This window comes from Trachurus japonicus, chromosome 6 (genome assembly GCF_045865225.1).
Source record: "Trachurus japonicus isolate A0001 chromosome 6, Traja_1.0".
Lineage (NCBI taxonomy): Eukaryota > Metazoa > Chordata > Actinopteri > Carangiformes > Carangidae > Trachurus > Trachurus japonicus.
The window spans coordinates 6,160,258-6,187,785 of NC_140912.1; the positions used below are offsets into that span (position 1 = coordinate 6,160,258).

The 27,528-nt window shown below is 39.9% G+C and overlaps 1 protein-coding gene across 1 annotated transcript in view; it reads right to left on the bottom strand.

The window, feature by feature from the left end:
- Window positions 1-27,528, bottom strand: part of map1ab (microtubule-associated protein 1Ab) — a 100,029-nt gene that overhangs the window by 69,556 nt on the left and 2,945 nt on the right. Inside the window, exon 2 of the mRNA XM_085778485.1 lies at window positions 21,032-21,133. Coding sequence (XP_085634611.1) covers window positions 21,032-21,133 — 102 coding nt within the window. The remainder of the gene's footprint in view (window positions 1-21,031; window positions 21,134-27,528) is intronic.

The window sequence follows — 27,528 nt, forward strand, 5'->3', positions numbered from 1 at the left end:
TCTTGACAACTCCTCTGTAGTGTAGGGGTTAGGGTAACTGCCTGCCAACCCTAAGGTCACTGGTTCGAATCCAAGGGAAGAATTCTTGTTATGTTATGTTGAATTCTGCTCTCCTCCCCCGCCTTCAATTGGTTACAGGTGTTTGTTATCTCCTTGATTACTCGTACCAGTTTGCAGCACATCATCACATTACAATGAATGACAACAGTCTTGAAAGCAGTGTGCTCTCTGTAGCCGAGTGGCAGAGTAAAAGTTTAGTGATCATATGGTCACGGGTTCGATTCCTGCCTCAGTCATTTCACATCATTGCTTGACTTTTGATTCCAATTATTCAGCTGTCATTGGACAGTCTTTGATTCCTCATAGTATAAAGCTCATTGTAACTCAGGTTCTCTGTGGCCATATGGTTAGTGTGTTAGGTGTTGTGCTATTTCAACAATTCATATATCAAAACGTGCAGCTTTTTTTCAACTTTATCGGCGTTACTTTTCTCTTTTTAACTATTTATACTTTTTAAAATATTTAACTTTTTCTGCAAATTAAACTCTAGACAAATTATTTTCTCCAGTTTTGTAGCCACACTTGTCTTCTGGCTAAAATTCTGGTCAAAAATGCAAAGAGACTTAGATAATAATTTTAAATATTTTTTAAATGCAGCCAGGGAGCTCTCTGCTCTCATTCAGCCCAATGCTGAGAATTCTCCACAACTCTGTCTGAAACATGATTATGTCTGTGCTCTCTGTGGCGAAGTGGCAGAGTAAAGGTTTATTGATCATGAGGTCATGGGTTCGATTTCTTACTTTTTTTTTTAAGCAGAAGCCAGTGATCCTCTTATCAAAGGTTTTCTTTACCCCTCACATACTGTCTCTGTCTGTAGCCTAGTGGTTAGCTTGCTGGTCTGGAGACCTGAAGGTTGCTGGTTCAATTCTTGCCTCAACAACAATTATAGTGAATTATTTTCCCAGTTGTCCTCTGTTGACTTCTGATAACTTGCTTCATGTTGAAACTGCTGCTCTCAGCCTGAAATTCACAGAAAATTTCATTCTAAGTCATTCAAGCTTGACTCTCAAGCTTTCTTGATGTTGACAGTGTGCAGATCATTAACAGACAACAGTCTCTGCAACTGTGTGTGCACCGTGGCCTAGAGGCAGAGTGGAAGTCTAATGACCATGAGGTTGTGGGTTCAATTCCGACCTTGGTCAAACATTTGTGTGGTGATCACTGCTTGCACTATTTGCTAATTCTGCAACAGCGTTCAGTTGCTATCAGCAGTCACACCATTTCCATTCTTGGAAATGCTTTTTCTAGTTTGTTCTGCCCTTTAACCGAGTGGCTTCAGGAAATGATACGTCACAGTTAGGTGGAGAAAATGAGTGTCATTGTAGTTGCTTTGTTTTTTTTAAAGTTACATTTGTTTACATGTTTTTTACATTGCAGGTTTTTAAATATTTCAGAAATTTAATAAAAGTACAATTGCTATTTGCAGATGTTTCCATTGTCAAGTGTTTTGCGAATGAGCCAATTCTCGTAAAGTCTAGTCTGGCAACTGTAACAGAAGGAACTACTGTTATTAGTGTGACTGCTGAAGCAGTCACACTATTGTTCTTCTGTTTGGCCATTTTCTTCCGCCTTTTTACGGTCTTCTTCTAGTCCTTCATACTTTGTGCTATTTCAACAATTCATATATCAAAACGTGCAGCTTTTTTTGAACTTTATCGGCATTACTTTTCTCTTTTTAACTCTTTATACTTTTTAAAATATTTAACTTTTTCTGATTTTTTTCAGCTTTATAATGTGTGTGTGTTGCGTCTAACGAGCAGAGCCAGAGTGGTGTCAGGGTGGAGAGAGGCAAAAAAACATTCTAGAGTTTTTCTGGCTAAACTGTCAGCACGGCCACAAATTAAACTCTAGACAAATTATTTTCTCCAGTTTTGTAGCCACACTTGTCTTCTGGCTAAAATTCTGGTCAAAAATGCAAAGAGACTTAGATAATAATTTAAAATATTTTTTAAATGCAGCCAGGGAGCTCTCTGCTCTCATACAGCTCAATGCATTTTTTTCACAGCAGCAGGAGAAGGAGCTCAACTTTGTAACTTGCTGTTAAGTGCTTTTTAAATCATTTTAATTCACCAAAAAATAGTCACAGGTCACAAAAAAGTCATCTTCTTACTTGGTGTGGCTAATTTACTCATTTCTCTTTATTTTAAGCATCATTGAAAAATCTCACATTCATCAAATTCTCAACCTCTCTTACTCATAACTCTGTCTGTAGTCCAGTTGGTAAGATGTCCGCTTGCCAACCCCAAGGTCACTAGTTCGAATCCAGGCTGAGCAATCTTGTTATGTTATGTTGAATTCTGCTCCCCTCCATCACCCTCAATTGGTTACAGGTGGTCGTTAAAGGGATAGTTCAACATTTTGGCAAATTGGCCCATTGCCATAATCGCTATAGTCATAGCAGTAGGTTTGTTACCTTTAATTGTCGGTGTAAGCTATTTCTAGAACGGTGGAGCAGAGCAGCAGGCTGCTCAGGGCTACGCTATGGAGGCTAAGGGAATTTCTTGGTTTTCCTCATCAAACTCATCAAATACACAACCCAACAACTCCAACAGGCTGTCGTGGACAAGTTGTGAGCTGCACAATCACCACGCTATGAGATAATAACGGAACGTTACGAGACGGAGCTGTTTTAGAGGTAAATTCATGCAAAACCGCTGATGCGCGTTGCGTTCAGGGACAGTTTTTCAGCAAGCAGACTCTGTATTTACCTCGAAAACGGCTCAGTTTCGTAACGTTCCATTATTATCTCATAGCGTGGTGATTGTGCAGGTCACAACTTGTCCACGAAAGCGTTTTGGAGTTTTGGGATTTTGTATTTGATGAGTTTGATGAGGGAAACCAAGAAATTCCTTCAGCCTCCATAGCACAGCCCTGAGCAGCCTGCCGCCCCGCTCCTCCGTTCTAAAAATAGCTTACACCGACAATTAATGGTAACGAACCTACTGCTATGACTATAGCGATTATGGCAATGGGCCAATTTGCCAAAATGTTGAACTATCCCTTTAAGAGACGCATTAATTGCTAGTGCCACCATTTGCAGCACATCATCAAATTACAATGGCAACATGCTTTAGTCTGTGCTCTCTGTGGCGAAGTGGCAGAGTAAAGGTTTACTGATCATGAGGTCATGGGTTCGATTCCTGCCTCATTCATGTAGTATTTTCTGCTAGAGACTTCATTCAAATTCTGATTTGTAGACAAACTTCTAATGGCTCATTTATGATGCTTTTATAAAGACCCACTCCCGTGAAAATCGTGTTTTTTGAGCTTTTCACATGTTCCTGTGGCATTTTTCTTGTGTTAGAGCACATATCAGCAGAAAAGGAAGTGCAAAATTGCATTTCTGAGTTTTTCTGCCTTCAAACTGCTGTGAACCAATGGCAGACTCAAACTGGCAGTTTCAGGGAGACTGGAGCTGACGTGTCACAGCTCCAGGGGAGGGCACTAGTGCTACAAGCTGCCGCCCCGTTCTTCATCTGGCTCAGAGGTGAAAGGCTTGGCAGCTCAGTGTTGCTGTCAAGGTATAATAGGTATAGCTCACCTGGTAGAGCAGCTATCACTGTGAGCAAGGACTATGCTCCAGTCTGTGATCGAATCCCAGTGTAGAGTTTTACACTAAATGCGCTGAATCTGTAATTATACAATGTCCAGCTGTCAGCAACCGGGGGGCAAAGTCAAAGTCTTCTGACCATGAGATTGTGGGTTCAATTCCTACCTTGGTCAACCATTTGTATGGTCATCACTGCTTGCACTATTTTTACAAAAGTGTCCTCTACTTACTTGTTGTGGTTAATTTCTGCACTTTCCTTACTTTTTTTTCTAAGCAGAAGCCAGTGATCCTCTTATAAAAGGTTTTCTTTGCCCCTCATATACTGTCTCTGTCTGTAGCCTAGTGGTTAGCTTGCTGGCCTGACGACCTGAAGGTTGCTGGTTCAAATCTTGCCTCAACAACAATTATAGTGAATTATTTTCCCAGTCGTCCTCTGTTGACTTCTGATAACTTGCTTCATGTTGAAACTGCTGCTCTCAGCCTAAAATTCACAGAAATTTTCATTCTAAGTCATTCAAGCTTGACTCTCAAGCTTTCTTGATGTTGACAGTGTGCAGATCATTAACAGACAACAGTCTCTGCAACTGTGTGCGCACTGTGGCCTAGAGGCAGAGTGGAAGTCTAATGACAATGAGGATGTGGGTTCGATTCCGACCTTGGTCAAACATTTGTATGGTGATCACTGCTTGCACTATTTGCTAATTCTGCAACAGCGTTCAGTTGCTATCAGCAGTCACACCATTTCCATTCTTGGAAATGCTTTTTCTAGTTTATTATTTACTATGCTATTTTTCAAATCAGACTATTTCACACCATCTTGAGTTTATCAGTGGAGAGAAAAAACATACTAACTAACTTATATTATTATATTGTATATTCCCAGTGTGAACGTAGGCAGGTCTCTGATCTTCCACTGACAATGTCTTTGTCAGAATTTAATTTCCTCCTCCTCCTCATCATCACCAGTGAGGTTTGCTTGATTTTTTCTAAAACATCAACACTTTTCATCTTAAAGAGGAACTAAGCAGGATTTCTCCCGTGGCTATGCTACATTTTTGCCTTAATTAAAAAGCTCCGGAGTAATTGTGATCGTTAACTACATGACTTGTGACTTGTTACAGTGACAATGGAGGTTCTCTGCCTTCACCTGGCGTCTCACGGCTGAAAACCAACCTGGCAACATCAGTGTAAGTTACTCAGTCGCCACCCCGGTGTCCCAGCTCTCGTCTCTGCACACCGCGACACAAACTCGCTCTGTAACTCGTCATCTTTTGTTTATGACGGTTAAGACTACACAAACACACGCGCCGTAACATCGTTTATGTTCTGTAACGTTTCAATTTATTGATTTTTTCGCCGGCTTCGTTGTAAACAGATGCACAAAATGGCGATGCAACATGGCCGCCTCGGTTCGGTGCGTCGCCCACTTATGTATTTGTAACGACTTGTAACAACTCATTCTAAGGAACCAGAAAGCTTTCATTTGGATGCGGGTGTGGTTCGACTTCAGTGAAATACGTATTTATGAAAGACATATTCGATTTTTGCTAATAAAAAGCCAAATAAGTTACACACTGGGGCTTTAACTGTTTCTACGAAATTGTTTTTCTTTCTTACTTTCTTACTACAGTATATCTCTGTAATACACACGCGTCTGCCAGTACTGTACCACCATACTGATGCCTTTCTGAAATATAATAGCTGATATTACTGTGCACTCAGCAGCCACTTTATTATGCCTTTAATGTTCTGTTTTTCTGTTTTTGTTTTTCACTCCTGGAGAATTAAATCATATTTATTTAGTGCGGAACTGGATAAATAAATTAGAAACACTTCTCAAATGAACAACATTACCCTTAAATATGTCCTCCTCAATAATAAACACTTAATGGAATTTAACCATTTGGACCAGCAGTAAAGGTAGAATGAAATAACAATAAAAAACAACAGACACGTCCTAACAGACTTAATAGGAGTAACCAGGCTGATGATTTTTAGGTTTATCGTGCAGCGACGGGTCATGACCTGGATTCACTGCACTTGTTCTGCACACAGCAGCCTCAGTGAGGTTGTGGTGAGAGCGGTTATTAAGGCCTCCGTCGACAGAGTGAATATTTGGTGTGATTAGAGCTCCCTAATCTATCTGGATAATTCCCTGTTAGAGCCCTGTATCAGACTTTCCCTCTCACTTCCACATTCAAACTCCTTAAGTACCTTTCAGCATGAATGAAACTGGATCAGATCTCCAACCCAACAAGAAACGAATACGGGTTTCAAAGTTAAGAGCAAATGGTGCAGTGACCTCAGACTGAGTTCATGTTGGAGACAAATATGTCAGCAAGTCAGGGAAGAGACAGAAGGAACTTTTTAAAGCCATCAGTGCTGTTAAGATTTCACTTAAAGCCCAGGATGATGGTGCAAGAAATAAGAGCAATGAGAGCTTAGAGGAGAGGTAAAGGCTTCTGCTTAACTTCCAGATAAGCATATATTACAACAAGAAGGGAAAAAAGATTTAGGCCAGGATATGACACAATGGGAAGAAGAGTGCATGAGGTGTGACTTGAAAAGTTTTTTCCATCCATTATTTCTACTTTACAAAGACTGGCTATTTGAAAACCTTTATATTAGGCTTTAAAGTAATGATTAGAAACTCAACGCTATAACTGAGTTTTATAAAGTATATGATGTCTGTTGAGTCATAGAACATGAAAAATATCAATCAAGTCCCTTTTAAATTTAGTTTGAGTTTAATAGGTTCAGCAGCTCTGAGGCCACGTTTTGTTAACAGGTGTATCAACTATCAACACAGCGTTCTGACTCACTACTGCTCTGATTTGTACCGCTGACTGGTTTCTTCTTCCTAGTAACGGCACCAGAGCCTCATGGGTGTTGTTGTATTTAGATCTACCTGCTGCGCCACAAATACAGTCAAGATGTGATTTCTCCAAACCAAGTGGAAATAACTAAAAATAGAGGCTGTAATATAAACCCACAGAGTCTCTTTGTGAAGCAGAGCAGAAGAAACCATTGGGAAGTGGAAACAGTGTGCCCTCTACTGACATTTACAACTATGCTGATGACTAGAAGTAAAGCATCAGCCTGGTTTAAAAAGGCTGTTTTACACTATTTATTCAGTTTCTCAGCCTTTATCTACAGTAAACATTTAGAGATCTCACCTGAAAAATTGTTTGAGAAAAACTTAAGATGAGTCTTTTGGTGAATGTTATACACATTATAATTTTGCAGTCTGTGTGCTCCAAAAAATTAACTGTTGAATCTAGTTAAAATGTTTCAGTTATTTCAGGAAAATCTGCATTGCCCCCCAGATGAGACAGTTAAAGAAGAATAAGATGCTGAATATGTTAAAGCAGCTGGTGGAATAGTCTGAGAGTCACATGATAACTTTAACTCGAGAATCCAGAATAAATAAAAACGGCCCGTAGTTGGTCAGAACAGTTTGTTTTGTACACGCCTCAGTTTAATTAACCATTTAACACTTCAATCTAAAGAGACTTTTCACTATGACAGTGTGCTGTCAGGCAACGCGCCCTATGCTGAGGTGTTAGCATGCAGCACTGGATCCAGTGATGGGGAGCTGCAGCTATTTCAAAAAAAGGTTCAAATGAAAAAGATCCCCAAGAGGCAGGTTTGTAGCCTCAAGGGCCCACAGGTTTTTAAAATGCTAATAGACACATTTACACTTTATTGACCTTAAGCCATGTATTTAGTTGATGCAGATGCATGAATATTTGATATGGACCATCTCCATCTATGACGACGAGCTGTGGTAGAAATCTGTGTGCAGAGCAGCTACCAGGTTCCATCTTGTGGAGGAAACAGGAGTGGAGCATTTCTTAGCCAGACCTTTAATAAACTGTTGTTTCACTTGTCTTTATGAAGTCCTCAGCAGTGTGGTCAGTCAGTCCTTTGATGGTTTAGTCCCATAGACTTTCATGATCCAATGAGGATGATCCCCTGACCTCTTCTACAAGTTAAGTTTGTCATTAACAGCAGCAGCGGAGCACCACAGGGCACTCTGCTCTCTCCTATAGTGTTCATTGAGTTCAATACCCAGATGATACTGCAACAATCTGCTGTATCAGGGATGGACAAGAGAAGGAGAACAGGAGGGTCTGAGGAGTTTATGAGGAGATGGTGGTGGACAACCAACCAACCTGAGGGGGCCATGTGGGGATGGTCAATATCTGCAAATATCTGGACGACAGGACGGAGCCTATATATTGAACTGCAAATTACTGAAAAATTACAAATGAATTTAAAATAAAAATTACAAATATATGGATCATATTTATTTGTTTTTTTTCAATGAACTGTCACACAACTTTTGCTATCACATCATCATCCCGAAGACTTTGTTTCATCCACTAATTAAAGGTCTTCAGAAAAGAAAATTGAATTTGAGCTCACTATGGGTCTTAACATTAGTGTAATCACTCATCTATCAGACCATGTAGCCCAAACTTTGTGCAAAATTCTATTTTCGAGTAAATCCGCGGAAGTGGGGTAGTTTTTTTTCCGCATTGGATAATGCAGGCGCACGAATTGTGCGTCACGTTGCTCATGATTCATCAGCCAATGATATTGGATCCGTCATCTGTCAATCAAACGTCTGAGAAAAACGAGCAGACTCGTCCACCACCGACACAAACTCTCCTCCGTCTCTACTCCACTCTCCTCCATCACTTAGCCTCGCTAGCTAAGTTAGCAAGCTATAAGTCTACTAGCTAACAGTTAGCTACAAACAAACTCACGCACACACACATACACACATAGTACATTCACACCCAATCAAATTTGTTTTCCTTACTCGGGGAAAACTCGCGCGGCAACTCGTGGAAGGAGGCGTGACAAACAGGACAAACGGCCATTTCTGAACACCTTTATCTAAATAATTCCAAAAGTGACGACAACCAAGTAATGACTCAGCATATAGTGCTAAACTGTAGTATACTAACACATTAATCCAAGACACTTGCACATCAGTGGCTGCCACTATAATATGGGATTGCCCGAATTTTACCAAAACAAAGTCTGCTTGAGACCGTCACTCCCCCTCACTCTTCTTTTTCAAATCAAGTCTCAACTGTACCACAACCCTTAGTGTGATGGAGGTACAGAGAGGTGTGATGGGAACAGTTGGGTTGGGTGCACTGATACTCCGAGCTCCGGTGTCTGGGTGGAAGTGCTAACAGCCGCCCAACAGGAGAGATATTCTGCACTGCAGCAGGAGTTCAGAACTGAGCTGCGACCAAGACACCAACTTTTTCTTTCCCTGTGTGGAAATATGACATTTTCACATCTCAAAATATGAACAAAGATGTTAAAACATGAGTGTTTCAGTTTAGGGCTGCAGCTATCGAATATTTTAGTAATCGAGTACTCTACTGAAAATTACATCGATTAATCGAGTAATCGGATAAAACGTATTTTTGCTTGGTTAAAGAGCAATTATGAATACACAAGAGAAAATAACATATTTCACTCAATAATGAATGACCAATTGGTTTCCTTTTGTAGAATCAACTGTTTTTATTTCTTAAATTCACAAGCAAGTATTTTCTGGTCTTGAAACATTACTAAAGAGGCGACTGCTGCTAACATAAATAAGAATAAATAAAACACAAATAAAAATAAATTAAATTAAATTACTTTCAAGATATCAAAAATAAATAAAATTAAATTACTTTCAAGATATCAAAAATGTTTTCTGTGGAGATGCTGCAACATGGAAGACGTGCTGCTGTGGTATGCAAGGGCCGTGTTACAACTATAGTGCCTATAGAGAGACATTTTCTGTCTTTTTGTCGCCTTTTTCTCCCTCAGTCAAACACCCACGTCCGCCCCCCCGTTAAGGTTTCTACCTAATCAACGGTCTCACCGCAACAGATGGTTCACGTCATGATAACTTAAGTATTTTGGCCATTCAAACTTCCACAGTCCATAGTCCTTTTCTTTGTTTGATATTTCAAGAGACTTTGGTTAAGTAGCCTAACCATGGATAGCTCCTAGGCAGGATTGTTCTGCTGTGTTGTCGCCACTCGCCACCGTCCCCCCGTCATCGCGGCCATCGCCTCGCCGCCGCCGCCGCCCCCCTCCCCATCTCCGCCGTCATCCGCGGCGAACGGCCGCGCGGGGGGGGGGGGGGGGGTGCACGGTTACGTTCATAGGTTACGTTACGGCGCACGTTGTGCCACATTGAAAGTCCGTGCGGCCGCTTGAACTACAATTAAATTAACGATTCCTCGAGGCAGAAAAAAATCCTCGGACCATTTTTTGTAATCGAGGTACTCGAATTACTCGAGGAATCGTTTCAGCCCTATTTCAGTTAGTCGTCCACAGTATGGCAGTGCAGTTGAACTGACACCCAAGCGTATAATATATTTCTTGTCCTATTTGAGTTGTTATGATAAAACACATCAGTGAGAAGAGTGGGAATAAACCACAGGAGATCAAGTCCATGCATCTGTTAAAACTAACTAGACTAAACATCCTGATTCTTAGACAGATGTAGATATATTTTATAATCCTAGGACTGGGGCTTTAAAAACAAACTCTTTACATTTTCTTCACAATGTTTCAGATAAAAAAATGCCACATTCAATATTCATGTTATGTAGCCTAATTTTTGTCAATTTCTCAATCCAAGTTTCAAGGTTCAAGAAGAAACACAATAAATAGAAACAGAAAAATAGAATAAATAGACATCTAAAATCTAAAACCCAGCTTAAAAAAACTTTTCAAAGTGCATCAGTTTAAAAAAAATAAGAGACAAAAACACATGTCCTCCTCTCTGTGATTTCAGACATCCTGTCCATCCCTCCTCCTTTGTTGGCCTCGGTCATCATCATCTATCAATAAAGGCCAAGTAGCCCCTTTAACCTCTCATCTTTGACACCTTCGGGGTCTCCCAAGTGTCATCCCGCCCATGCAGGAGCGGTCAGGTCTCTACGGCAACAGCCATGAAAGAGCACGGTCCTCAGGCACCGGAGCAAATTGGCTCCAACATTAAATGTGCGTCCTCAATCACTGTGCGCTACCTCCAGGCCAGCTCTCACCTCCACCACATCCACGTCACAAAACACCATGGAGATAAGTCTCCTCTGTGTCTGTGTTCACATAAATGCTTAACACACAGGTTAGACTGCAGGAACAACTGATCCTGGCCTGGAAAGCCATTTTATTAAAGGGGAGGGACATATTATGGAAATATCACTTTCTGAAGGCTCTTTATATCTGGGTGTTTGTCTTGCCAAAATGTGAAAATTGACAAAAAATCTGTAATTTTCAGGCTCCCTCGGTTGAAATCCATTTGGTTTTACGAGCTGTTCCCTCGGTTGTCATCCAGTGATGTAATTAGTTTTCAAATTTGCATAATACCACCCCTACCTGGTACCAGTAGAAGGGGTGGGGCCATAGGCTATGGGGGGGTTACGCTCTCAGTAACCTGCAATCTTTTGTTTATGCTACGTCATAACATATATAACGTTATTTGATTTTTCGCCCGCTTCATTGTAAACAGATGCACATGGCCTGGCAGGCGGAGGGTTAACAAATCAGCGGAAAAGCGACCTGTGATGTTTGATCCTTGGGGGATTTTGACCAAAGCATGTCACAGACATGACTTTAAGACACCTGGGGACTATTTTAATTTGTGAAAAAGGGACAGAGTAAGTCTCCTTTACGAGTGATTATATTTACCGTAGTAGCATGAAGACACCTACGTGAACAGAATCAGCCCATCTTATTATGGATTCCTCTAATTAAAAAAGAAGAGATGCATCCTTGGATTAATTTTCTGAGCAATAAATCCCCTTTAATTATGCATGATTGTGCATATGCAGTTTTATATAGCAGAGGTCAGATAGTCACAGAGAAGTCAGAGGGGGAAGTCTAATCTGAGCACGGCTGAATTATAGAACAACATCCATCGTTCTGGAAGTTTCTTATTAAGGACTGGATGCCTGTAGTGTTTCATGAGCTCCCTATCTGACTAAGCCATCTTACCGGACTCAACCTCTGTGTGTGTGTGTGTGTGTGTGTGTGTGTGTGTAGCACACACGTGTAGGTGGGAAGATCCACACGTAATGATTACATCGAGTTTATTCCCACTGATTCTTTACTTTTCCTTTTTTCTCCACCCACATCTACCTCAACAAGAGAGGGAGAGCGAGTAAGATAGAGGAGGAAGATGTGATGATTCACATCTCACTTCAAAGCGTCTCTGGACCTCTGGGACATTAAAGCTGTTTCCCATGAAGCTGCTGCTCGTTGCTGCTGCTGCTACAGCTTCAATTAGCATTCTCAGTGCTTACTTCAAAACACCACACCACATCAGGACAGTGGCATGTGCAACACACACACACACACACAGACACACACACACATGCTGGTGATATTCACTCATAGCGCTTACTGAGGCTCAAGAGTCAGCAGTGTTGGGCACATTACTTTTAAAAAGTAATAAGCTATAGTTACTCGTTATTTCCCCAAAAAGTAACTGAGTCAGTCACTGAATGACATTATAAAGGTAACTAATTTCCAGGAAAAGCAACTTTTACCTTATGATTTTATAAAATGCTCAAATATATCAAATTACTTGGACTCGCCCCCATTACCCCTAACCATAACCTTAACCTCCGGTTCATGTGAACTAACCATCTCACTCAGTATTCCTCCGCACAGTCCGGCTCCACAACGCAGCATCCACAGTGTCCAACTACTTGATGTAATGGATTGAAAAAATGTGTATATAACATACACTTTAACGGGTGTATTATATATATATATATATATATATATATATACATATATATATATATATATATATATACACACACACACACACATTTATAATACGCAGTTTTTTTTTATAGTCATAAAAAAACGACGTAATCATTGCTACAAATCTCAGGAGCAAACTACTAACACAATCTGCTGAGTCAGGATGAAGTTGCAAAAGCAGAAAGGTTCAGATGAATGGATGCTCCTGTAATTGTCAAGGAAAGAGCTCATTTGCCACAAAGCCGACAGCTCCTGCCTCTACTCTTCAATAAACACAACTTTTTTATTTTTACACAGCATAAAGTTTGTTCTGCTTTATCTTATAATCCTTTTGTAGCATGAAACAATACATCCAATTTCTAAAATAAAACCAGACAAACTTCCCAAGTAATAATAAGCTGTTGGACTGATTTAAAATACATTTAATATAAGGAAACCAAGCAAGATGCAAACCTCACAAAATATGGTGCACACACAAGCAATTTTTTTTAGAAAAAATAAAATCTTGCACACACACTGTAAATGGACACACTCCTTTGTGAGTTCAGTGTGGGAGGGTTAATCAGAGTAAATCGCTGACACTAATCCATGGCCTCTCTAACCCTCGCCTGAGTATTTGTGTGGGCTGCCTCTGTGTGTACATGTGTGTGTGTCTGTGTGTGTGTGTGTGTGTGTTGAGCTTCAAAAAGAACAAAGCATTTGCTCTCACTTTATAAGACACCCCAACCTAAAACTAATGCAATAAAACTCTGTGGTTACTATATTTCATTAGTGTTGAAACTGTTCATCTAACATGAGGTTTGTCCACCACATTTTACTCAGTGAGGTCAGGCTACAGAACAAGAGACTATTTGTTTTACTTTTATCTAGGTACCTAATAAACTGGCAAATGGGTGTAAAAGCTGAGTGTGTTTTAAAGGGATAGTTTGGCAAATTGGCCCATTGCCATAATCCCTATATAATAGTTTTAGGTGTGGGTTCGTTAACTTTTAATTGTCGGTGCAAGCTGTTTTTAGAACGGTGGAGCAGAGTCATGAGCTGCTCAGAGCTATGCTACGGAGGCTCATGGAATTTCTTGGTTTCCCTCATCAAACTCATCAAATACACAATCCAACAACTCCAAAACACTCTCGCGGACAATGTGTGACCTGCAAATTCACCACGCTATGAGATAATAACGAAATGTTACGAGACAGAGTTCTTTTCAAGGAAAATGCAGAGACTGCTTGCAGAAAAACTGCCTGAACTTTCACTAGCCTCTGTAGCGTAGCTCCGAGGAGCTCGCGGCTCTGCTCCGCTGTTCTAAAAACAGCTTGCATCGACAATTAAAGGTAACGAACCCACTCTTAAGACTATAGGGATTATAGCAATGGGCAAATTTGCCAAAATGTTGAACTATCCCTTTAACAGTGAGCAATCAGAGAGATTCACTGTGAAAACATAGGAGTATGTATGACGCCATTTCAGCTACAGGAGCCAGTGTGTGATATTTGTTATGGGAGATGTTCATATGAATTATGAAGTGAGTGAAACAGACTGTAACAGTACGTGTTGTCCATGACATTCAAGCCTGTGGCCGGCCCGGCCATTTATAAAGTTACATCACATGAAGTCTTTGGGTTTTTCAGGCGTCAGCAGGCGCACAGCAGCAGTGATTGTGTTTCTTACTGTAAAGTGGACAGAACAGAACAGCAGCGTCATCACTCCCCTACCAAATGTACCCATTAGATGAAAAATGATCGCCGAACCTCTGGAGGAGAATTTTAGCTCTGTGATCGATAAACACAATCTATTTATAAGTTTCCCTGACTGTGTTTATTTTCTGTTGTGTTACAATGCTCCAATGTTTTCATCTGGATTTAAATCTACCTTCAACTAAAGGCTATAAATACAGTATGTATGCATTTAGAAAGTTACTTAAAGTTAGTATGAAATACAGGAACCATCAGTTACTGATCAGTTCAGATGCTAAACAACTGACGCACTTGTTCAGAAGTATGAGTCATGCATTTATCTAGCATTTGATTTGGTTTATCAAGATTTTAAATGACACAGAGAGAAAAACAATGACTTTATACAACGCTGCAGACAGCAGAGGTTTTATCTTAAGCATCAGTCGAAACCACTACATCCCACTTCTCGCTGTATCAGTAATGTTGTTATTTGACCCTGCGTCAACTGCATGAAAATGAAAACATATTTCTAATTCCACCTGAACAAAGAGGCCGTAGTGTAAAATTTTAATATATAGTATATATAATCATTGTAACTATTCACCTTAAGTGATTTTGAAAAATAAAAGATGTTTAGGAATGTTGTATTCTACCACTTTAATAACAACCTGACATGTTAAGATTCAACTGCTCTTTACATTATTCATTTACATTTACCTCATTTTGAACAAACACTGTTATGATGATGATTCAGCTCAGAAGTGGTTTCAACACTGAGCTAAAATAATGACTACATGTAATAAATCCACATTGACAAACTCCTTCAGAGACTGTAGAGCCTCTCAGCGACCTGCCCCCTGGAGGAAACAGGACACTCATGATGAGTGGAGAGCTGTCGTGCAGCAACAGAAATCAAGGACATCAGATAAATGTCCTTTAACACTGTAGTTACAGCAAAATGAGAATAAAAATACATAAATAAATAAAACAATATGTATATATAAAAAAGAAACATGTAATATTTCAAAAGCAGAGGAGTTTATGGAGGAAAAAAACTTAAAGGGAGCTAAAGGCAATGGTTGACACTGAAAAATAACCACTGATGAAGTCTATTATTACTTAGATTAAACAGTTATTTACTCCTTCAAAATGAATACAGTACATTTAGATATGAATTTTTAATGCTCTATAAGATATGAATTAAGTGATTCAAAGTAGAGCTGCAACAATTAATCGATTAATTGCATAATAATCAATTATTAAATTAAAGCAGAAGTAAGTGGTCCGGTCGTTTTCGCTAATGCTGCGTTCCAGGCAGGCTTTTGAAATCGTAAATTACAGCTTCAAGTCACAACTTACGACTTTGTAGCGTTGCAGGCAACCCACTCGTGTTTTTCCGACCTGTTTTACCGGTGAAAGTCACTATAACGGCCACTCGTAACTTCCGACCGGTGAACTCGCACCAGATCGAACTGGTACCACTTCACGGTCGGAAAAATACGAGTTTCCTTGAACGCACCATAACAGTCCTCGTCGCTACGTCGCCACATTCACGGCGTCCCTTGGCTGCACACACAGCCCTGCATGCCGTTCTCTCTCCTCATTGGATAAAAACTGTAGGATACGATAAATGTTTTCTCTTCGGCTCAGAGCAGAGCAGAGTGACTGACAGACCCGTGTTTCAGACCAAACACTCTATAGAAGTGATTGCTGTCGGAAGATACAACTATTTAAGTATTATATTAACACAAATATATCACTTACTTCTGCTTTAAATGTCAACTCTTTTGATAATTGAATAATCGGTTTGTAGTGGTTTTTTAAGAAAAAAGTCCAAATTCTCTGATTTCAGCTTCTTGAATGTGAATATTTCTGGTTTCTTTGTTCCTTTATGACAATAAACTGAGTCTCTCTTTGGTTTGTGGACAAAACAAGACATTTGAGGACGTCTTCTTGTGGTTTGGACAACACTGACATTTTTCAACATTTTTTTAACATTTTGTTGACCAAACAACTAATCGATGAATCATTTAAATAATCAACAGATTAATCGATAATGAAAATAATCGTCAGTTACAGCCCTAATTCAAAGTGTGTAAAGCTGAATCTGAGGATATTTATTTGTGCTTTCTTTCACAACCTTGACTCACGGTCACACAACAGGAGCCAGATACTGTTCCAGCATTGACACTGGAATTAGTTTCCCCAGAGCACCTCAGCTGTTTGAGTGAGAAAATAGAGGATAATCAATGAGTGCTATTCACCAAGTCCTTCCCAGACCTTTATCAGCGAACCAATCAGTCCTCATCTCCAAAGTCAGCCCAGTGGATGGCGATGGACTGCTGCTGCCATTTTCCCACAGTGGATGTTTTTCCACCAACACGAAGCAATGTGATCCCCTTATCTATTTCTGCACCGCGGCCCCGGCACTGCCCTCCATTGAAGTGCTATTGATCTGCCTTGTGTGGTGTAGCGAAAAGGAGCGCATGATCGATACTCCCAGCCTTCATCCTCGGCCCTCTGCTCTCAGCTACCTCACTGTTAAAAAGGGACGACGCATTTTCATTCATCTCCATTACTTGTTTGGGGATGACACTGCTTTTTAACACAATGCACAGTACTGTATGTGTGTACTGTATGCTGTGTGCTAATACACGGTGCTACAGTGAGTTACATCACTGTTTACAATCACATGAACATTTATACATGGCACTGGGCCCAGTTTAACACAGTTTTATACAATATACTGTATACAGTGGCATGCAAAAGTTTGGGCACCCCTGGTCAAGATTTATTTTGAATGGAACAGTAAAGCAGGTGGAAGATGAAATTATCTCCAAAAGACATGAAACACTCTTTTGCAATATTTTAAGCAATATCAGTGTCTTGTTTTTATTTTCTACAGTTTTAGAGTGAAAAATGTAAACAAAGCAGCAGCCTGCAGAAGAATGGGAAACCCAGGAGACTGGAGCTCTCAGAAAACTTTGACCAAGGTATCAGACAAGATATTTACTATTTACACACTGTGATAGTTTCCAAAGGGGGGGCTACTAGCTACTAACTATGCAGGGTGGCCAAACCTTTGCTGCAGGTCCTTTTCCTTTTCTGTCATTTTGAAGATGTAAAAGATGAAAATTTACAAAAAATATATATCCATATATTGTTTAAAATGTAAAGGGAATGTGTCATCTGTAACTTTATGCTTAATTATCCTGAATACATATATTACTATGATTGTTTTATGCATGTATATGTGTTTATGTATGTGTGCGTATGTATATGTATGTGTATGTGTATACATATGTGTGTGTGTGTATATGTGCATGTGAGTGTGTATATGTATGTATATGTATATGTACAACTTATTATTGTCATTATTATTTTGATTAACAGTATATAAATAGAGGGGGTAGGACCAGAAAAGTTTTTAACTTCTTCTTACCCCTTTTGAACATGGCAGGCAATTTTCTCTTAGAGATGATGATTGCCAATATGCACTTATCTGATTTTTTTTATTTTTGTTATTTGGTTTGTTTTTGTTTTTATTAGCCTATGACATGTTCAATAAAGAATCGAAATCGAAATCGAATCGATGCCTTTTGGAGATAATTTCATCTTCCTCTCGCTTAACTGTTCACATTAATAGACATTTGGACCAGGGGTGCCCAAACCTTTGCATGCCACTGTACAGCAGAGGGTCCCTGCTCCACCTCTCCATCAGTTTGTTTTTTCCTTGGCCTTGAAAAACATTGAAGACCCCTGATCTAGATTAAACCTAAAGTTTAATTTCAGATCAGATTAAAGCGTTAGCAACACTATCATCAGATAATCAAACACTGATTCCAGGGACAGAGACGTCAGTCTGACAGATGGGATCGACAGGGGGAAGAAAGCTGGAAATGTGGTGACACAGATGTGATGTACTATAGGTAGGTCTGCTTTAGAGAGGGCAGTGGACGGACAACATACTTGTGAGTGTTTGTGATGTATTAGAACTACATGTAGGGTTGTCATAGTTAACGCGTTAATCGAGATGCGATTAATTTTTTAAAATAAACCAGCGCATCCAGTGTTTCCCATTAATAAACGAGTCTGTGGTGGCCGCAACTCTCTCGCTCTGGCGTACACACACACTTACACGCACACACACACACAGGGGCACATGGACAGGTCGTGTTGTGACGGTATGCGCTAAATCGCGCTACTGTGTCTATCCGCCCCCCATCAGAGTTTCCTGTTGTTATTCTCACATTCCTCAGTTTTCTGTGCACCACAAAGTTAATGGAGCTATTTCTTATAGTAGCATAACAGACAGCAATCTGCTGCCTACTTGTTGTATGTACTGTAGATTTTGTACACAACTCTTCATATTTCTCAGTGTGGTACAGTGTAATCTTTCTCAAAAATATTGCTTCTCCCAGAATAAGCACTATATTTCTGTATTTCTGTTAACAGAATGGTTATGGACAGAATTAGTGTATGCAAAACACTGTGAAGTTGTCTACTACCTCTTCAGTTTTAAGACCACATTGTTGTGGCATTTTATGAGCTGTATTTTTGAAATAGACATGTAAAGTGGGTCTTTATTGCACTTTTGTATTTGAAAGAAGAAATAAAAGATAAAAGACGTTTATCTTTGTGTTTATTTGATTCTAACCAAGACACTTTGATAAGAATTGCTTTATATTTTTAATATAGAGATTAATCGCGAGTTAACTATGGAAAAAATGTGATTAAAAAAATGACGGCCCTAATTAGAACACAAAGACTGACGGGCTTAAGGTCACTGGACAGTGAACCAGTGACCGTAGCAGGACGTCCTGTCTGACCAGTGTTACTTTACATCACGGTGCAGTACCTTTAGAAATCCAATACAGCATGTAAAAATCAATGCTGCTTCTCTCAGAGCAGTAAGACTATGACCCATCCAATGTCAGTAAAACTATCAAAATATGTTATTGTCCCCTGAGGTGAAAGGAGAACCTGAGAAAAACAAAAAGTGTATTCCCCTTAGCCTGTGTAGCTAGTTAAAGTCTTTATGTCCTGGTGCTGCAGATGGAGGGGGAGACCTGAGGGAGTCAATCAGGTTTTATCAGCAGTTGTATCAATAAACAGCAGCTGTAAGCACGAATGAAGGTGACTCGCTTTAGTTCGCGTGAGTAGAGGTGTGTTTCCTTGTGATGGCAACCTGGAAGGAGCCCTGGATGACAGATCAGTCGAACATCCACATTGTATTTGTTGTTTCACAAGAATTCCTCTGTTTCCTCTGAAGGTATTTGCTTCATTTAACAACAATGTTGAAAAATGCTCTGTCACTTTCTGCTGACTGCTGCTGCTGAGCACTTATAGCACCAGTGCAGTGATAATCTATCCTGTGGTTGTCTGTTTTCCGTGTGTGTATATGTGTGTGCAGTGTGTGTGTGTGTGTGTGTTTGATCCCAACAGGCCCTTACCTGGCAGACGACTCAAATAAGTCCCTATTCAGCATCTATTGTATTTTCAGCCTGGGCTCTGAGCCCTAAACCGTCACATGACTTCCACACAGGCAGGCTCACGCACACACTCGCACACACACCTAGCGCTGCAGGTCCACGGCTCTCTGAACAGTCACCATGGTGATTATACACGCTGTTCGGCTGCGATATAAAGCACACAGATTAACCGTCCACCAGGTTCCTCTCTCTCCTGTCAGTCTGACACACTAACAAAGTGTCGGTGTGAAGCTTTTATAGAAAGTCGATGAGTCCTGAGCTGTGTCTCCATTCCAATACTTCCATAAATACACTGTAATGTACTGTAGTATTTACTAGGTACACTGATTTTGACAGTGTTGTCTCAAATCGAATACTGTCGTTGTGCACTTACTGAGAACTAAGGGTCACAACGGTAGCCTACTGTACGTCTTCTACAGTTTTGGACCGCTATTGTCGCTTATCAACAGTGTTGGGCAAGTATCCAAAATATAATTCATTACATATTATTAGTTACTGTCATTTGAAATGATTAGTTAGCAGCGTGGAGCGGTGCGGGTCTCTGTAAAAAATGTATTTCACCATCATGTCACTTTTATTATCAAGTGTGCCTGTAGAACACAATAATGACACATCAGGCCAGGCGCTTCATTTTTCAGGCCGACTGAGAACTCTAGTCTGTTTGGAAGGTTTTTATAGTTTTAAAAGATTTCAGTAGTTTTTATTCTCTATTTAGTTTTCAGTTTGCTTTTTAGTTTAGTTTAAGAAGTGATTAAGCAGTTATATTTAGTTTTAGCCCTAGTTTTAGTTTTATTATATAAGTATTGGGAGGAAAGCCTTATTTTCTATAATATTTAGTAAAACAGCCCTGAAGAATTCAAATATTCAGATTTGTTACTACTAGTAGCTAATACAATCTTACACTATTCTTAAATATTCTTAAAACCTGCAGCTAGCCCACATTTAAATCAGTTAATGCAGCTGAAGATAGAACAGGTCTTACCAAAACCACCACTGGATAATAAACTAATGAATGAGGTGGTGTGGACCAGACAGATGCACATACAGTAACTCAGACACAATACTGGCATCAAAAGGATTCACATGCTCACAGTCAGAGGCCTTAATCCCCACTGACTCACATGTGAGGATCTCTGGGAATAAATCATCCCTTCTTGTAGAAGGAATGGCAAACATGGACTAACTACATCTCCATTTGTCAAAATCAGGACGCCCACAAGACCTTGGTTGAAAGACTGATGTGTTATTGTCTCTATGTTATTGCAGCTAATAAACAGGAGTGTACTTATGTTTAGTGTGTCAAACAGCTTTTAGGGTCTAGTATAAAATGTAGTGTTCAAATCTGTTCCATAACAACTCTGCAGTGTCTCCAGGTTTTTTCGAAGATGACACAGCCTTAATTGTGCCGTCTCATCACGGGTCCATTGACTGAGAGCGTGATGCGTCACACTGACCTCTGATCTCGGAGGAGAAGTGGGCGGAGTGACGGGTGATGAACAGCTGCAGCTGCTGGTCAAGGTCGCAGCACTGGAGGTCGACGTCCCAGGATCGAATTCCTGTCAGGAAGAAGAAAGAGATCGAATGAGGATAACAACATGAAGAACTGAAGAACAGACATCAGTGAACATTCACACAGTGCTTTGTGATGAACCAGGGCACATTTAGCATGCGAGACACCAGGCAGGACATCTGCCTTGCTCTGTTTCTGTGAACTGGATGTAACCTCTTTTTTTAGATGTTGCTGCAGCAGTTTGACTTCCTCCCACTCTCTCTCCTTATATTAGCTCTGTTCAGGCTGCAGGGAAGGTCAATGAGAAAACACTTTTCAGATCCAAAATGTCCAGACACAAATAGAACTGCAACGTATGTCTTCACATGACCATTTATCACCTCATATATTGTATCACACATATCGTATCATATTGATTTCTTCTCAAGCCCAAACTCTCAACTTTTACAGCATGATAAAATGCTGAAAACCTATTTTTGTTCGGGTACAAACAAAAATTTACAATTTATGTTAAGTTCCAGACTAGCTTTTATATGCAGCATCAGATTTTTAAAAAATCCTGTCTTTACAGTAGTAGGGGTGGGGGAAAAATCAATACAGCATAGCATCGTGATATTTTGCATATTGTAAGTCAGAACAGACTAAGAAGTTGATCTTCTTCTTCATCTAGAAAAATCAGATGTTAAAGTTTTCATTTGGAGACATCATCTGCAATCACAATAATATTGTATCATGATAATATGGTATGGCAGTGCCTCTGGGGTTCCCACTCAGTCTTTAGACTGTATTCTCCAATGACTTCTGTCAGCTTACAGCTTTCACATGTCACAGACATTGCTGTTGGCAAAATATGAATAATGCAGTTTTAAATAAAGTTTTGAATTGGCTGGATGGTATATTCTGTCATTTGACTTTGTGTTTCTATTTAGAAATCATATGAGTCATATTTGTAATAGGGAGATGACATTTTAACTGATATCAATTCCACTGGTATTGAGTAGTTTTCCAGATTACTATATTATTATTATTATTATTATTATTATTATATTATTTTTGAATGGTTCATCAGTTTTGTACCACATCATCATTTTCATAATCAAAAAACGTTTCATACATTTGGTTATAATGAGAAGTACAAACATAAATACAATTAACTGGAGTCCAATGGATCAGTAGAAATGACTCATAATGAACTGATCTACATTTCACACACACACACACACTCAGCAGATTTATCAGATCCTACTGAGCCGCAGTGACTCAGACTTCAGAGGGAACTTGTGTCAGATCTCATCCAGTAGGATACAAACCAATGCACACACCTCTCTCATCTTATCCACTTGTGGATTCCTTCTGCAAGAGCAAGAAATTAGATTTTTCTAATTTCTTCAAATCCACAGCACAAGGCTAAGATCTCCTCTTTCACAAAGGAGACTTTGAAGACCTTGTTTTGCCCTTAACGGGGGAGAAACTGTTCCCTCACTGCAGACTGCAGTCTGTTCCCAGAAATGCTGTGTCACTGTTATTAACATTGACTTAGCATTCACTGGCAAACATCTAAGTGTGCACTATGAGACACAGTACATAAGAATTACTACTTCTTCTTTTTATTATTATTATTACGACTACATTTCCAACACTGAAACTGGATGAAATAAGAGAGGAGTAATCAATGAGAATGTGAACATGCCTGCATGGGGTATTTAGATCTTATTATTACCCTGGCTCTGTGGCTGTGGATGGAAACATACTGTAATAAACTGTGGTGTTGGAACAACGCTGATTGATCAGGTGACAGAAAACCACCTGGCAACTATTTTGATAATCAATAAATCATTTAAGGTATTTATGAAGCAGATGAGATCATTTGCAGTTTCTTTATGGATGTCATTGCAGGCTAAATATACAGTATTTGAGACCGTCACACATAGCAAACAGTTTGAGATACTCTGATGGATAATTTCTCCATTTTCTGCAGATGAATCCACAGTTCAATGGCCAATGACAACTCACATGAGACTAACTCTGTATGTAAGGGTTAAACGGGACATATTATGGAAATATCATCTTTTGAAGGCTCTTCAACATATATTTAGGTCTTTGTTTTGCCTTCCGGCCCCAAAATGTGAGAATTGACAAAAAATCTGTAATGTTCAGGCTCCCTAGGTTGAAATCCATGTGGTTTTACAAGCTGTTCCTTCAGTTGTCTAGCAATGATGTAACTAGTTTTCACATTTGCATGATCCCACCCCTACCTGGTAGCAGTAGAAGGGGCGGGGCAAGCAGTGGTCCATCTGCATTTAAAGGGACAGACACTGAAACCAGCCGTCCTGAACAGGACTGTTTAGAGAGGATGAAAAGAGCTGTGATGTTTGATCCTTGGGGGATTTTGACCAAAGCATGTCACAGACATGTCTTCAAGACACCTGGGAACTATTTTAATTTGTGGAAAAGGGGCAGAATATGTCTCCTTTAATGTCCGATGAGGTGTCCAATTATCAGGAATAAATGGACGACATGAAGCGAAACTGGACACCTCGAAGGGCATCATCCCATTTATACCATGGTCACTTACCAAAGAAATAAATATGTAATCAATTATTTATATTTTTAATGTGTTTTACAGTTAAAATCATGAGTTTTTCACAAGCCACTGCTAAGCAGACTATTTAATATCTGTTGTCCGCAGGCAGGAAAAAGGAAACCTGCTGTGGTGCAGTAACAGTTGATCAGTGAGGGGAAGTGAGATGATGGCTTACCATTACGTGACACAAAGTTTTATTTCTGCACTTCACCTGTGTGTTACAGACTCTGGTGGTCAGAGGACGATGCGCTGAAGAAAATCAGCTATGCTCTGAGTCTCTATTGCCCCGGTTACCAACTAGCAGTTGAGCCAGCGCAATAATTTACAACTGTCATCAGGCATCAGGCCCTGAGACCCAAACGTCTTTATAAGCGTCCTATAACACTTTTTAACGAACACCTTGCAGCCAATCAGAATTGAGTATTCACCCAGACCATGGCATAAGTACAGGACAAGTCAGGCACTCTTAGCAACAGACATGATGATTGGATGGGTAAATTGTCAATGGAAAGAGTTTGAGTGCTACATTCACCACCTGTACACTTCAACAGGAGACCTACAATGTTCTGCTTGAGCTACAGAGTACAGGTGCATCTCAATAAACTAACAGGAACAGTTCAGTTATTTCAGTCATTAAATGTAAATAGACAGACTGAAATATTGCATGTCTTTATTTCTTTTAATTGTAATGATTATGGCTTACATTTAATTAAAACCCAAAATTCAGAATCTCAAAAAGTGAAACAGTTCACATTAACAATGTCACACTCTAATCAGCTGATTAACTCCAAACACCTGTAAAGGTTTCTGAGCCTTTAAATGATCTCTAGTCTGGTTCCCTAGCTCCACTATCACGGAGAAGACTGCTGACCTCCATCAGATTCTACTTTATTCAGATGCACCTGTCTGCACTCAGTGACAGACATCAAACACTCAGACATTAACCAGAGTGCTTCTATTCCAGTACAGTCATGTGAAGACCCTGAGCTTTTAAAGAACCATTTGTATGTTTTTCTAAAGCCACTTTTCCCATTTATTAATAATGACACCTGCCGTGCTGCTGGAAACCTCTATTGCAGTGCATTTATTCTTGTTGCCTTCCCCACAGCTGTACATTGAATTTACCACAACATCTCAGAGGTGACCGAGAGGAACAGCAGGCACTAGAGCTCATGTTCTCATTATATTTTTCTTATTTAAAAAGAAACTAGCAGAAACTTCCCAAGCATTGTTTTCACTTTGTTAATATGGGATATTTTTTGCGAATGCTCTGTATGTCAGCTCCCATGAACTTCAATATCAGTTAGCAGCTCTAATTTTTCCAAAATATGACAATGTTAAGGACCTGCTCAGTTGGATGGATGAAAAGTATACCATCTGGTTAAAGGGCTAGTTCACCCAAAATTGAAATTTCACTCATTATCTACTCCCCCTCATGTGGACTAAGGGCTGGGAGAAGTTTCAGAGTCCTCCGTGGCTTCTCTGAGTTACAGGGGGTCTCGGCGTAGCAGTGCATGTCCATATAACGGTTGCAAATGGATACCAACTGTCTTCGTAACAAAAAGACACACCAAAAAACATCCAAATACCTCCATGCTGCTCGTCTGTAATGTCCGTCTTATATTGAAGCCCCGAAATGCGAAATTGTCATCAAATTTGATGAACCGGGAAGAGGAGCTTCTAGAAGCTTCTGCTACAAACAAGCTTGAAATATAGACTTATTTAATTTTTTTCGGGACAATTTCGCATTTCGGGGCTTCAATACAAGACGGACATTACATACGAGCAGCATGGAGGTATTTGGATGTTTTTTGGTGTGTCTTTTTGTTATGAAGACAGTTGGTATCCATTGGCAACCGTTATATTGACATGCACTGCTACGCCGAGACCCCCTGTAACTCAGAGAAGCCACGGAGGACTCTGAAACTTCTCCCAGCCCTTAGTCCACATGAGGGGGAGGAGATAATGAGTGAAATTTCAATTTTGGGTGAACTATCCCTTTAATCTACAGGAGAGGAGACGTGTCTGTAAGTTTTCATAACCACTGTGAAAACTTGGGCTACATAGGTGCAGACATTGACCAGGCTGACGCCTGTCAAAGACAAACTAACAAAGTTTTTACAGCATCCAAACCGGAACACCGGAGTGGAACGACGTAAAATAAAATGATAATGACATTGATGCAAATATGCGATCACCTAATGCTAACCATTTGCTCCTGAACGGGTCATTTAATGCACTTATTTCTGTATAGATTTCACTTTCCTCTTTGAGACGTAGCCAGAAAAGATTACAGCTGTTTAATGCTGCAGAACACCCACAGAGAAAAGTGTTAAGCCACTGACTGAAAGTTATATCCATGGAAGATTCAGAGTCTGGAGACAGCCAGGACGCCGTGTCTTCACGCTGTCTGAGGTGAGAGCGTCACAACCACAGCGACAGCACTTTGCTGTTTCACTGCCCCCGGGCTCCAGATCTGTTCAACCTGAAGAGGGAACAGGGCTGAGAGTCTTTCAGGGAACCTTTTGGGAACATCACATCACAAGCTCAGGATGTGTTTGTGATGTTTGATGAGCCTCTTTTCTCAGGAACAGCTCATTTTCACCCAAACAAATACATGATGCAGGAAGTGGCCTTCAGTTCAAAGTAAATGTTGTCTGTGCTGAACAACACAGAATGGGAACGTGGTAACACAGGCCAAACAATCCCACACATCTGCACTCAGGCCTGTCACAATTATTACATAATCACCTGATCGCAATTATTTGAGCTGACCAAAATTATGGAGCATAATGGTTAAAATGGTTTCAATTCATCTGTATAAAAACAGCTGGATGAAACTAACAGAAATGTTATATTGTTTGGGGTTTGACTGGTCCTCTTTTAATGACATCACATTGTGCCCCCTTCTTCTTCTGCTCTGGTTTAATGACACATGAAACTGTTCAACTTATGGTGCTGAATTTCTAATATTTAACGACCACATTTCTCTGAGCATCTATTGGCATGAGCATCATGGATTTAGCTGCAAAGCCTGGAGACAAAGAGAAATGCAGTTTTTATCTATACGTTCCAATGTTTAATGCCAATAATGGCTCTTCTTCTTCATAAGGTGTACATGTATTATTAAAGGGATAGTTCAACATACCCCCTATAGTCATAGCAGTAGGTTCATTACCTTTAATTATCGGTGCATGTTGTTTTGAGATCTGCGGGGCAGAGACGTGAGCTGCCCAGTGAACATAATGGAGGTGAATGGTACAGGTCCCCTGTCCCTCATCAAACTCATCAAATACACAATCCAACAGCTTTACACTCTAGTGGACAAGTTGTGACCTGCACATTCACCACACTTTGAAATAATAACGTATAATTATGTAACATTACAGCACATGAAGCAAATACTCAGAACTACTTGCGCTTTTGAAGTCACTCCACCCAGCAGCCGTGTCTGGGATGTAGTTTCAGTTACATATTTGCCTCTAAAACAACTCTGTCTTGTAACAATCCATTATTATCTCATAGCGTGGTGAATGTGCAGGTCACAACTTGTCCACGAGAGCATTTTGGAGCTGTTGGATTGTGTTTGATGAGTTTGATGAGAGACAGGGGACTACTGTATCTACCGTTAGCTGAGCAGCTCCCGTCTCTGCACCACGGATCTCAAAACAACATGCACCGACAATTAAAGGTAATCAGCCTACCCCTATGACTATTATTATTATTATGGCAATGGGCAAATTTGCCAAAATGTTGAACTAACCCTTTAAACTTTGTTTAGGCTTATACTATTTAGTTAAGCTATTTTACTATTTACAATATAAAATAATCAAAAAAGAACAATTACATTATTAATC